The sequence below is a fragment of the Apium graveolens genome, chromosome 7 (genome assembly GCF_009905375.1).
Source record: "Apium graveolens cultivar Ventura chromosome 7, ASM990537v1, whole genome shotgun sequence".
Lineage (NCBI taxonomy): Eukaryota > Viridiplantae > Streptophyta > Magnoliopsida > Apiales > Apiaceae > Apium > Apium graveolens.
Genome location: NC_133653.1, coordinates 104425000 through 104438094, shown reverse-complemented (window position 1 = coordinate 104438094; position 13095 = coordinate 104425000). Strand labels below are relative to the sequence as shown.

Genomic DNA, 13095 nt, shown 5'->3' with positions numbered 1-13095 from the left:
TCTGCTCTATGACACCTTTATTAGGATGAGATACAATGATTCTCAATTAACCCTGACTGATATGCCGATCTATGGATTTTCTGGAATCGAGTGTCCCATTGAAGAAATAATCAAGCTCCCCTAATAATGGGTCAGGAGCCAAGGTAAGCTACACAAATGTCAAACTTTGTGGTAGTGATGGTTGGATCTATTTATAATATGATCTTAAGTAGAACAGGTATACACGCCTTTATGGTAGTTCCTTCATCCTGCCATTCAGTAATCAAATTTCCAACTAGGAATGGGGTATAAGAGGAAAGAGGAGATCAAAAGATGGTTAGAAGTTGTTATGTAGCCTTGTTGAAGGCAGATGGAGCTGGGGGAAAGTTCTATCCATTGAAGACATGGGCATCCGTGAGAATAATAAGAAACGAGGGAAGCCATCACAAGATTTAATCCCAATTCTCTTGGCTCCTAAGGATCCTGAAAAGACAACATTCATTGGAGCTTTTTTGGAGGAACCACTTAAAGGGAAGTTAATAAAGTTATTATAGGAGAACATGGACATTTTTGCATGGTCAGCAGCTGATATGCTCGCCATCGATCCTGAATTGTTAACTCATAAGTTAAATGTCAACCCCAATTGAAAGGCAATAGGCCATAAAACATGAAGTATAAAAACTCTTGGAGGCTGGGTTCGTTGAGGAAATACAATTCCCTGAATGGTTGGTCTATCTGGTGATGGTGAAGAAGGCTAATGAAAAGTGGATGATATGAGTTGACTTCACTGATTTGAATGATGCATGCCCAAAGGACTATTTTACCATGCCAAGGATAGAAATTTTGATGGATGCCACTGCAAGGCATGAAATGCTGAATTTCATGGATGGATTTAGTGGCTACAATCTGATCAAGATGCATAAGGTTGACATCCCAAAGTTATCATTCATCACCGACTTTGGCATTTTTTGTTATCTTGTTATGGAATTTGGACTCAAGAATACAGGAGCCACATACCAGAGGTTGGTAAATAAAATCTTTAAGGATCTTATTGGGAAGACCATGGAGGTCTATGTGGATGACATGCTTGTCAAGAGCCTTGTAAAGGCATATCACATAACCCATTTGAGGGAAGCTTTTGAGATCTTGAGGCATCACAAGATGATGTTGAATCCCTCCAAGTGTGCTTTTGTTGTTGGATCTGGAAAGTTTTTAGGATTGATGATCTCAAAAAGGGGAATCAAGACCAATCTAGACAAGATAAATGCTATCTTAGACATGGAACCCCCAAGTTCTGTAAAGGATGTTCAAAAACTTATTGGGAGAATCGCTGCTTTGGGCACATTCATTTTCATATCTGGGGACAAATGCCTACCATTCTTCAAAGCTTTGAAGAAGGTAAAAGATTTTGTTTGAATTGATGAAAGTCAGGCAGCATTTGAGGAATTGAAGAAATACATGGTCCAGGCCCCGTTATTGGCCAAACCAGTTCTGAATGAAACTCTGTACTTGTACTTGGCCGTTTCAGAAAAGGCCTTAAACGCTGTATTGGTGAAGGAGGAAGCCAAAGTTCAAAAATCTATCTACCGTGTCAGTAAGATTCTACACAGAGCTGATTTGAATTACTCAACTATAAAAAAGTTTGCTTTAGCCTGGGTCATGGCATCAAGGAAGCTACGTCTATACTTCTAAGAACATAAAATCGAAGTGTTAACAAATCAGCCTTTGAGAAACATCATTCACAGTCCTAAGGCTAGTGGAAGGCTAATTAAATGGGTGATAGAGCTTGGAGAGTTTGATATCAAATATAAGCCTAGGATAAGGATCAAAGCTCAGACATTGGTTGACTTCGTGGTTGAATGTATCATTGACAACCAAGAAGTCGGGGGTATGAAGGTATACCCCAAGAGGATAAGGATGAAGACAAGAAGGTTGAGAACAAGGAATTCAGGGTGCTCTATATATTTAGATGGGGCATTAAAAACAAATTCGAGTGGGGCAAGGCTTGTCCAACAAAGCCCCGATGGTTTCATGATTGAGTATGCTATGAAATTAGATTTCCCTGGCACAAATGATGAGGCAGAATATGAAGCCCTGATAGCTGGACTTGGTTTGTCAAGGACTTTGAGGGTTAAAAACTTGAAAATCTGTGGAGACTCGAAGCTTGTGATAACCCAAGTCAATGGAGAGTTTGAGACAAGGAACGAGATCATGGATAAATATGTGTGACTTATGAGAGCTGTGATGACTCAATTAGATGAATGTCATGTTGAGTATATCCCGAAAGAAGAAAACTTCAAGGCTGATGCATCATCTAAGTTTTCCTTCTCAGAAATAGAGGAGAGTTCTAGAAGTGTGTATTTCCGTATTCTAAAGACACGAAGCATTGATGTTAAGCTAGTTTCCCCCATTGGACTCCGAGGATCATGGATAGATCTCATCAAAGGCCACATTCAAACAGGAAGGCTTCCTAATGATGTGATAGAAGCACAAAGCCTAGTTGTACATGTAACGACTGAGAAATTATGACTATTTTGTGAATTATTAAGAGAGTATTATGTGTTTTATTATATTATAAATAATTATTAATAAAAAAATATTAGTTGTTATGTGTTGTATGTGTTCCGTGTAGTTTGGGGTATTTTATTTCGTGTTAAATGCTTTTATATCAAAATATATATTGTCCAGAGTTCGTTTTAATAGTTGTTATTTCATATAAGAGCAATTGGCCTTATTTTGCCTAATATGGCGTATACCATATCGATTTTCCAAACATCCGGTTAATTTAGAAAATATCTCGTTTCATGAAAAACGATTTTTTCGGGCCTCTATGGGTGTTCAAAATCCCACAAAAATCATATTTTTAATTTTAAAAAATCATGGGACTTTCATATATTTCATATCTTTGCATTTTTCGATTATTTACAATTTTTAAGAAATTTTGGCATATATTTTGTATTTATTTGAAATTAAAAATTTTAAAATTATTCCCTATAAATTATTAATTAAGGGCCAATTAATTTTATTAAGAGATATAATTAAGGCCTAAATTTAAATTTAGGGGTATTATTTTGTAATTATAAATATCCAAATCTTTATTAATTAATTATAAAATAATTATAAATATTCAGAAAAATCAGCAAAAATCCTCTCAATTCGGGTTAGGGTTTTGAATTCGGGTCAAGGAATCAAACTATGATTTTGATCAATTCCGAGCACCAAATCCAATCATGTAAGTACTCAAGTCGATGCTCTTGATCCGTTCTACATGTTTATGGTATCAATTTAATGTTTTAATTTGCAGATTTTCAATTTTAATTTCTAGGGTTCTTGATTGATTTTAGGGCTTTTTTATTCTAGGGTTATTTGAATGATTTGATTGTTGATATAGCTTCATATGAGTGTGTACAATCGATTTATCCTATCAATTTCATCATAAGATTGCTAGATAGCTGAATTCGATTTATAGGGTTTGTACCTAATTTTTGATTTAATCATTTTTTATTTTGAGAAATCTGAGGTTAGTTAGGTGTTAGGGGTTTTATTATACAGTTTAAAAGCTTTGATTTAAGCTATAGAATGTGAAGTTTCATGTACAAATATGTAAGATTGATGTTTGGTTGAATTTTGAATCGATTTGGCGGGAGATGGAGTTCCATGGATGATTATGGTTGGTTTTGGCCGGAGTTGAATTGTTGAAGTGATTTTGAATGGAAACCACTCAAAAATAACACCAAACGGTGTTGATTTGGGGTCGAATCGATGTCACCGGAGTCGGGGAACTCGCCAGATTCTGGGCAAATCCCGGTAAGTTCATCCCGACCCAGGATGTTCTTCATAACCCAGTTACAACCCGTTTTGTAACCCGGTTTTGATCCAATTTAACCCAAAACCAATTCTGAAAATCTGTTTTTGGAAATTATTTCTATTTTTTATTTTATAAATTCAAAAATTAGTTTTATTCAATTAAATTAATTAATTAATTTTATAAATAAATCTGAATTATTTTCTAAAATTCGAAAATTATTTATTTATTTATTTATTTATTATTTATATTGATTATTAATCATATAAGATAGGAAGATAACATAAGATAGAAATATAGTTGTAATGGTTTCTAATAGGTTATTTTAGGGAATAGGTTAGGATTTTATAGATTTTAGGGTGGAAGTGGAGACTTCTTTTGAGCAGAGACGCAGAGAGCAGGCATTAGTAGATCCACCAACACCAAAGATACTAGATCAGGTGGAGTATCCACCAGGTTTCGAGCCTCAGTTACTAGCTGTATATCATTATCCTCAGGTTGTTGAGCCACCACCACAGCCGGCATTTTCTCCAGTTCCTCTAGCGGTATATGCACCTGTTCCTGAGATATTTCAGATGCCACGGATGGAGTATATGGGAGAGCAGGAAGTCGATTAGCCCATAGTTCCTATGGATCCAGTATTGGAGATTATTCGGTAGTATTTGCCGAGGCTATGAGAGTGCCATCTAGAGGATCAGATAAAGAGATAGGAGAGCCTCATACTGTTCCGTACAGAGATTATGATAGCATGAGGGAGGGGCAGCATTTTTGGAGGGCCCAGTGTAGAGATATTTTGGGGATGATAGACCAGCGAGAGATAGGTCCATTGGCAGCACTTCAACCAGATTTCTTTCTACGAGAGAGGGTCAGGCAAATTGTGAGAGGAGCTTCTTGAGGGTTCAATCTAGAGCATGAAGGAGTTCATACCAACTCAGAGTACCGTCGTGCAGTGAGACTGAATGATGTGATTCTGCGGCAGTTCGTGAGGAGATTGATCGAGCACCTCCAGGATACTGAGCAGATGGTTAGACTGATAGACACAGAGTGTGTGATATGTATTATATGTTTATAGAGGCATCTATAGTTTGTGGTAGTGGGAGTAGGCTTGTATATTTTACAGTTTTGGTTTGTATCCGGCAGTAGTATTTGGCAGTCTTTTGTATCAAGCACTCACACCTGACACTGGCATGCTGGATATATATAGAATAAACCCTTTTATAACCTCTTTTCTTTTATTTATTTAGACTTCAGTTCTACAGTATTTATATTTCCTTATTTGTCCCTTAGTCCATTTTTATATTTTTAAATTGTGTTTGACTTGTCAAAGGACAAGCGAATTATTTGATAATGATGGTATGTGGAACAGGGCTATAAAAAAATGTTTGATTTATTTAAATTTTCTGTTCCAATATAAGTTAAATTGTTTCTTTATTTATTGATTATCAACAGTTTAGTGGATTATTGCTTGTCTTATCACCATAACAATGGCACCTAAACAAAAGACCAGATCTGAAACATCCAATAGTGACCCTGAAGAACAAAATAATCAGACCATGAACCAGATGCTACATTTAATGAAACAACAAATGGTTATGATCGAACAACAAATGTAATAATACCAACAACAACAATTCCCACAACAGACGTTGCAACAACCACCTCAAAATGTACCATAAATACCACAACCAGTTGTACCCACTGTGACTTTTAAGCAATTCCAGTCAGTAAAACCACCAAAATTTGAAGGTTCTGCAGATCCTACTAAATCTAAGACATGGATGAAGGATATTGAGAAAACTTTTGTGCTAGTCAAAGCTTGAGGCAGATCATAAACCGAGTTTGCAAGTTACTTTCTGAAAGGGAACTAACTATTGGTGGGAGTCGAAGAAGGCTCTAGAAGGTACGGAGATTGTGGCATGGGATAGGTTCACTGAGCTATTTTTGGAGAAATATTTTCCACACTACATGAAGAATTATATGGAATTAAAGTTTCAAGAATTGAAGCAAGGGAACCTGTCAGTGGATGAGTATGAAGCGAAGTTTACTGAATTGTCGAGGTTTGTGCCAGAGCAGGTATATACAAAAGAGAAGCGTGCGAAGGGATTTCAACAGGGATTGAAGTCATGGATTCGTATTGGGGTAGCAGTGTTTGAATTAACAACATATACAACCGTCATTCAGAAGACCATGATAATTGAAGGAGAGAGTGAGATGTCCCATAAAGAAAGGGGACAAGGGAATTTTCAGAGTCGTTTCAACAAGAAGCCGGGATTTCAGGCCTGGACAAATATAAAATTTAGAAGGTTGGACCAGGGAAATTAAAGACCAAGTAATTGTTTCCAAGTTACAAATCAGCAGAGGCTAGCAAGATCACCATTGCCAGACTGTACGACATGTGGCCGAAAGCATACGGGTCTTTGCAATAAGCCTAATGTTATGTATTTCAGATGCAAGCAGAAGGGACACTATTCCAATGAATTCCCAACAGGGAAGACATATGTTACATGTTTCCAGTGTGGGAGGAAAGGACATATTTCCAAGGATTGTAAAGGACCAGCGATAGCTGCAAATGTTTAGAGGATTATGGCACCACCGCCACCACCACATCAGAATCAGTCCAAGGTAAGGACTTTCAACATGACAATGAAGGAGGCAGTGTAGGATCCAAGCGTAGTTGCAGGTATGCTTTTTGTGAACTCCGTAAATGTAAAAGTATTAATTGATTTTGGAGCTACAAGATATTTTATTTCTGAAGAATTTGTTGATAAGTTATGCTGTGAAGTTCACTAGTTGGGTGAAATATTAATTATAAAGTTAACTAACGATGATCAATTACCAGTTGATCAAGTTTGTCCAAATTGTGTTACTGAAATAGCAGGACATCACTTCTCCGCCGACTTGATACCTTTGAAGTTAAGAGAATTTGATGTTATATTAGGAATGGATTGGTTAGCCGGTCATAATACCCAAATTGACTGTGCGAATAAGAAAGTGAATTTACGAACTACGGATGACGCAGGGGTAATATTTAAGGGTGAGAAATAAAAGAAGAAATTCCTTATGATGATGCAAACTAAGTGATTGCTATGTCAAAGATGTAAATCTTATCTAGCCTATGTGTTAGATGTTAACAAAGAAGGTCTGAGAATTGAAGATATTCTGGTTGTATGTGAATTTCCAGACGTATTTCCTAATGAACTTCCAGGGTTACTCCCAGATTGTAAAATTAAGTTTACCATCGATCTAGCGCCAGGTACTGAACCTGTTTCAAAAGTGCCATATCGAATGACACCAGTTAAAATAAAGGAATTGGCTACGCAGTTACAAGATCTTCTGAATAGAGGGATTATAAGAACTATTGTATCCCTATGGGGTGCACCTGTATTGTTTGTCAAGAAAAAAAATGGTAGTATGTGCTTATGTATCGACTATCATGAGTTGAACAAATTAACCATTAAGAATATATATCCTTTACTGAGGATTATTGATTGTTTGATCAATTAAAAGGAGCAACATGGTTTTCAAAGATCGACTTAAGATTGGGCTATCATCAACTAAAGATTAAGGCTGAGGATGTTCCTAAAACTGCATTTCGTACCAGGTATGGTAACTATGAGTTCTTGGTAATGGCGTTCGGATTGACTAATACACTAGGAGCATTCATGGATTTGATGAACAGAGTTTTTAAGAAATACTTGGATAAATTTGTGATTGTGTTTATCGATGTCATCTTGATCTATTCAAAGATTGAAGCAGAACATGCAGAACACTTGAGAATTACTTTGGAAATCTTGAGGAATGAACGACTTTACGTGAAATTCTCTAAATATGAATTTTGGCTAGGAGATATACAATTTCTAGGCCATATAATCAGTATTGAAGGAATTAAAGTTGATCATACAAAGATTGAAGCTATTTTGAATTGGAAAAGACCAAAGACGCCTATAGAATTCATGAGTTTGAAGGGATTAATGGGATATTATCGAAGATTCATTAAAGATTTTGCGAAGATAGCCACGCCATTAACGAAGTTGACTCGAAAGAATGAAATGTTCATATAGAATGAAAAATGTGAGGAAAGCTTTCAGGAATTGAGGAACCAATTGGTCACTGCACCTGTATTGGTTTTACCGGACAATCAAGGAGATTTTGTTATCTATAGAGATGCTTCTTACAGAGGACTGGGATGTGTACTGATGCAACATGGTAATGTGATTGCATACGCTTCCAGACAATTAAAGCCTCGTGAACAAAAATATCCGACTCATGACTTGGAATTAACTGCGACTGTGTTCGTATTGAAGCTCTGGAGACATTATCTGTGTGGTGAAAAATGTGAAATCTACACCGATCATAAAAGTCTGAAATATATCTTCACTCAGAAGGAGCTCAATATGAGACAACGACGATGGCTAGAATTGATCAAAGATTATGATGTTTCAATCAACTATTATAACGACTCGTATATTTTGTATTATTTTAAAATTGTAATTGCCGAATAATTAATTGTATAAAATATGTGTGTTGGTTTTGACAACTGTGTGTTGGTTCTTATTATTTATGTGTGATTTATTGGTGTATATGATAGAATTGTGTAATTAATTATTGAGTTGTATTATTTTATTTCGCTTTTAAAAGTAATTTTATTACACTTTTATTTTCATAAATATTTGGATTGTCTCTAAAATTGTTTTATAATTCTATAATTTCAATAATAAATTTTAGGATTTTAAAAAATTGAGAAATCAATATTTCAATAATTATTTATCTTTAAATGATTTTCTGATTACATTTATTTGTAAAATACGTATTTAATTCTAGGATTCTTCAAAAATTACGAAACTCATATTTTATTAAGTTTTTAATATTCAGAGAATTTTAAAATTATTTTGGAATTTTTTTGGGATTAATTTCACCCGCACGTTGATTCGTTTAATTGTTAAATACGGGTATAAATTACGTTTCAGAAATGGTTTTAAAACTTTGAAATTTACGTTTAAGTTAACTTCGGGATATTTATAATATTTTAAGAATATTTTCATGATTTTCTAAATTTGTTTTAAGTGCGACTCGGTTCGCTAAAATCGAATTTCGGGATAAACCGGGACTCAGAATCCTCGTAATTATCCCAATAGGACACATGTTGGTTTTTCAGAAAACACATTATTACGTGTTGCAATTGCAGAAGGGGAAGGAATAAAAAAAAATAAACAACATGACCACCCTTTCTCTTTCACCTTTGTACTCGGTTGTCTCTCTCTCTCTAATCTTAGTCTCTCTCTCTCATGATTTCATTTTCTCTGTTTCTTGCTCCATCCGTTCCTGCTCTTCCTTTTTCTTCCATCCCTGTTGCTTCCTCGTGCGATTGTCGCCACCGTGATTCCTATTCCGGTGAGCCTGATAGTTCAGTCAATTGTGTGTATGTATGTTAGGTCACACACACTGTAGAGGGGGTGAATACAGTGTATAATACAATCAAATCGAACTTTAATATATTAAGTAACAGAAAACAAACTTTATTGAAACAATAAACTCTGTTACAGTATGGAACTGTTACCTCTCAGTGATGAACAAATATCACGAGAGCTGCTAGGGTTAAAATGAATAAACTTCTCGAATATATGATAACACTTATAGTGTAAACCCTATGTCTGTGTTTATATACTACACAGTTACAAGATCATCGCTAATTGATATGGAATTTAATTCTGCTTCCTAAAATATATCAATCAGATATCTTTTCTTCCAAGTATTCCATTCTTCACAGAATTCCTTCTTCATGCATATCTCTTCTTATGTTTATCTCGATCTTCTTTCCTTTAATCAGCTACTGTCCTTCTCTGATCATCCTTCAGCACTTAAGTTCTGATATCTAACTTCTGATGATTATCTCCTGATAATATAAGTACTGATATCCTTAAGTCCTGACTTCCAGTATAAGTACTGATCAACAGTTAAGTACTGATTTATCCTGTTAAGTAAGATCTGAAATCTAAACATAAATTGTATTAGCCATGACATTATCAAATATATCTAAAAATCTCCCCCAACTTGTAAATTAGCATAATATACAAGTTTAACAGATATTTGATGATGTCAAAAACATTAAGTACAAATGCATGAGAATTAGACTAGATAACTACAACTTACAGTCCTTAAAGCTTTACCAATATTCAACTTCTGATAACAACTTCAGTCTGTACAAATATCAGAATTTAAGCAGTTGTAGATCTTCGACTTGGCTTCATCATCTGATCTCTCTGATGTCAGGAGTTGTTCTGAGATAGTTCTTCAACAAACATTTCTCAGCATATCTGAGTTCATCAATCATTCTCCTTTTGGCATCTTTAAGCTCTGCAGTATCTTCACCAGTTTGAAAGATTGCAGCTCTGAGATCATTGATCTTTGCTTTTCTCAACTCCTGATTTAGTCTTATGACATAAGGTTTGTCAGACTCCAGATTGAATTCAAGTCCCTTAATACCAAGATATGTTCTGATCTGTGCAGTATTAGGCTTCATATCAACAATATCACCATTGTGATCTCTGTACTTTGAAACATATGTGCTGTCAGACTTAACAGAATAAAGCCTTTTCTGTCTCTGAATCTGTTCTTTTAAGTAGTTTGCAGCAGTCCCTGTTATTCTGTCATCCACTTGAAGTAAGAAAAGTACATGCTCTAATTCTTCAAAATACTTCAATGGAATGGCATTTTGTCTTATATGATAAACCCTACCATCTGTCATGAAATACAACATGATGTATTCTTTCAAGTAGGTATGGTAAACCATCTGTACAGATTCCAGTTGATTCAATCTCTCAGGAGTTGCTCCAATACCTGGTTCACTCAAGGAAGTTGGATCATTGGTAGTGTTGTGTACTCTTCTTTCATCAACACTTCCCAATCCAGTTTTATCTCTTGCTTCCTTTCCAGTAACTACTCTTGCTTCAAAACCACTTGCAGTAGTCTTCAAAGGTTGAGTCTGTTTTGCTTTAGTGAATCCTGGTAGGAGAGTCTTTGATCTATCTTCTGATATCAAGTTAACTTGAGCTATGTCAGAGGTTACTTGCTTCTTCTGAATATCAGAACTTACAATTTCTTGACTCTGAACAACTTGAGCCATGTCAGAGGTTGTTTTAAGAACTTTTCTTGAAGTCAGAGCAAGATCATCCTTTTCATCAGTAATTTCTTCATCCTCAGGAGGTATATAAACCTTGATAGGTTCACCAACCTTTTCTTTACCCTTGGATCTTGGATCTATCTGTGGTTGTGATCTAGCCAATGTTGCTTCAGTATGTGTCATTTCTTTGATCACAATGCCTTTGAGTTTTGGAAGTGACTTTTTACCAGAAGCTTTAGATTTAGATGTGACTTTCTCTGATTTAAGTCTGGCTTCTTCTTCCTTTAAACTTTCCAAGTCCATTCCTGGATTTTCCTGAAGAAATAACTGTCTTGACATTTCCTCATCAAGATCTAAAAGTTCATCAGAACTTATCCTTTTACCATCAGCAGAACTTATTCTTTTCCTAGTATCAGAACTTGTCCTGTGACTAGCTTGTCTTGATGTGAATCCTCTACCTTGACTATGATCTCTACCCATTCCAGAGCTTCCTTGATCATCTTTTTCATTATCCTTTCCTGTCAGTGTCTTGTCAGTCTTGCATTTGGACTTAATCACTTTCTCCCCCTTTTTGGCATCAGCAGGTAGTAGAAGAGAGATAAGCAATTCCACTGAGGATTGGATTTCAGTTAGTTGTGATTGCTGAGAAGCTTGATTTTTCAGAATTTCATCAATCTGAGCTTGTTGATGATCTTGAGTCTTCTCAATATAAGCAATCCTGTCAATGGTAGGTTGGAAGAACTTTTTCTTATCAATTTTCCAAACTTGTTCCTGTTTGATAAAGTTCTCCTGAATCTTATGTAGCTCTGCATGAGTAGTTGAATGAAGACCTTGTAAATGTTTAGTACTCAATGCAGTGACTCTAAGCTGGGTTTTAAAATCATCAGAATTTAACATTTCATCAGCTTTAGTCAAGTGCTCAGCAAGATGCTTGTCAGTTGGAACACATGAAACTGAGTTCCAGTCCTTAGTCCACTCCTGACCTGCACGAGTTTCGCTCCAAGGTACTGGTGCTTCCCCGGTAACAAACTTCTTAACCAGTTCAGACTTAGGAAGAGTCTGTTGAGGAGTATGTCCTGAAGGACCTGCTTCATCAGCATCTACAGTTGGAGCAACATCACCAGTATCTCCAGCATTTACAGCATCAGAACTTAAAGATTCAGTATCTTCTGATAAGACAATAGTGTGAGTAGCAATGGAGGCTTCAACATCCTCTAATTGCTGATCTTGTTCTAAGTTCTGATCAACAGCCATATCCTGATGCTCACCTAAATTCTGATCATCAGCATCTTGATGCAGAGAAGGTGTTGTTGAGAACTCTGGAATTTGAACAGCATCAGTAACAGGTGTTGAGGAAGGATTATTTGCTGTTGGAGCTTCTAAGAGAAGTACTGCAGGCACAACCAAGTTTTGAACATCAATATCAGCACTTGTGCCTGGATCAACAGAAGACACAGAAGGTGCGTTAGCCTTTTCAGAAACAGCTTCCTGAGATGGAGTTGATGGAGAAGAAGTGACTGGAGCAAATTCCTTGTCTTGTGAGATCAGAGATTCCTGATCCCCTTCCTTAGCTGCTTCCTCTTCATCATCTGAAACTGGCCTTTTTGCCCTCCGTTTCTTGTATCTCGTTGTTGATTTGGATTCCTTGGGAGTTTCAGGAACTGTCATTCTTCTAAGCCGTTTGAGAAGCCTAGATCCCCCAATTCCAGAATTCTTCTGAGAAGTCACTTTCTCAGCTTCACCTACAACAGGTTCTGAAGAAGGAACCTGTTCCTCAGTATCAGATTCATCTCTCAGTACAGTCCTCCTCCTCTTTTGAGGTGTTTGAGGAATAGTTTTTGTCCTCTTTGGCTTGGAGGATGAGGGTTGAACAGTCTGTGAAGTAGAGAGATAGGATTTGAGATAAGTCCTGAGGGTAGGTTGAGTAGTATGAGTGGTAGGTGCTGAGGATGATGGTTTTTGGGTGTTTGTGGTTGGTTGGACATCAGAGTAAACAGATCTATAAGTATCAGGATCAGCATTTACTAGGATCTATTTTACAGACTGAGGAATCTGTAATGGTCTAACCACTTTTTTCTTAGTATCAGCATTTACCAGATCATTAAAATATCGTTTTGCAACTCTAAAAGATGGGGTTGAGGAACTGACTAATTGAGGTTCATCAGTACAAAAAGTATATAGAAGTTGACAG

General features: G+C 36.2%; 1 protein-coding gene across 1 annotated transcript; it reads left to right on the top strand.

Moving 5' to 3' along the window:
* Positions 1 to 1437: 1437 nt before the first annotated feature.
* On the top strand, positions 1438 to 4401 carry LOC141673930 (uncharacterized). Its single transcript, XM_074480658.1, has 3 exons — positions 1438 to 1619; positions 1725 to 2089; positions 4136 to 4401. The coding sequence occupies exons 1-3, from the start codon at positions 1438 to 1440 to the stop codon at positions 4399 to 4401; spliced, it is 813 nt and encodes a 270-aa protein (XP_074336759.1).
* Positions 4402 to 13095: the final 8694 nt, after the last annotated feature.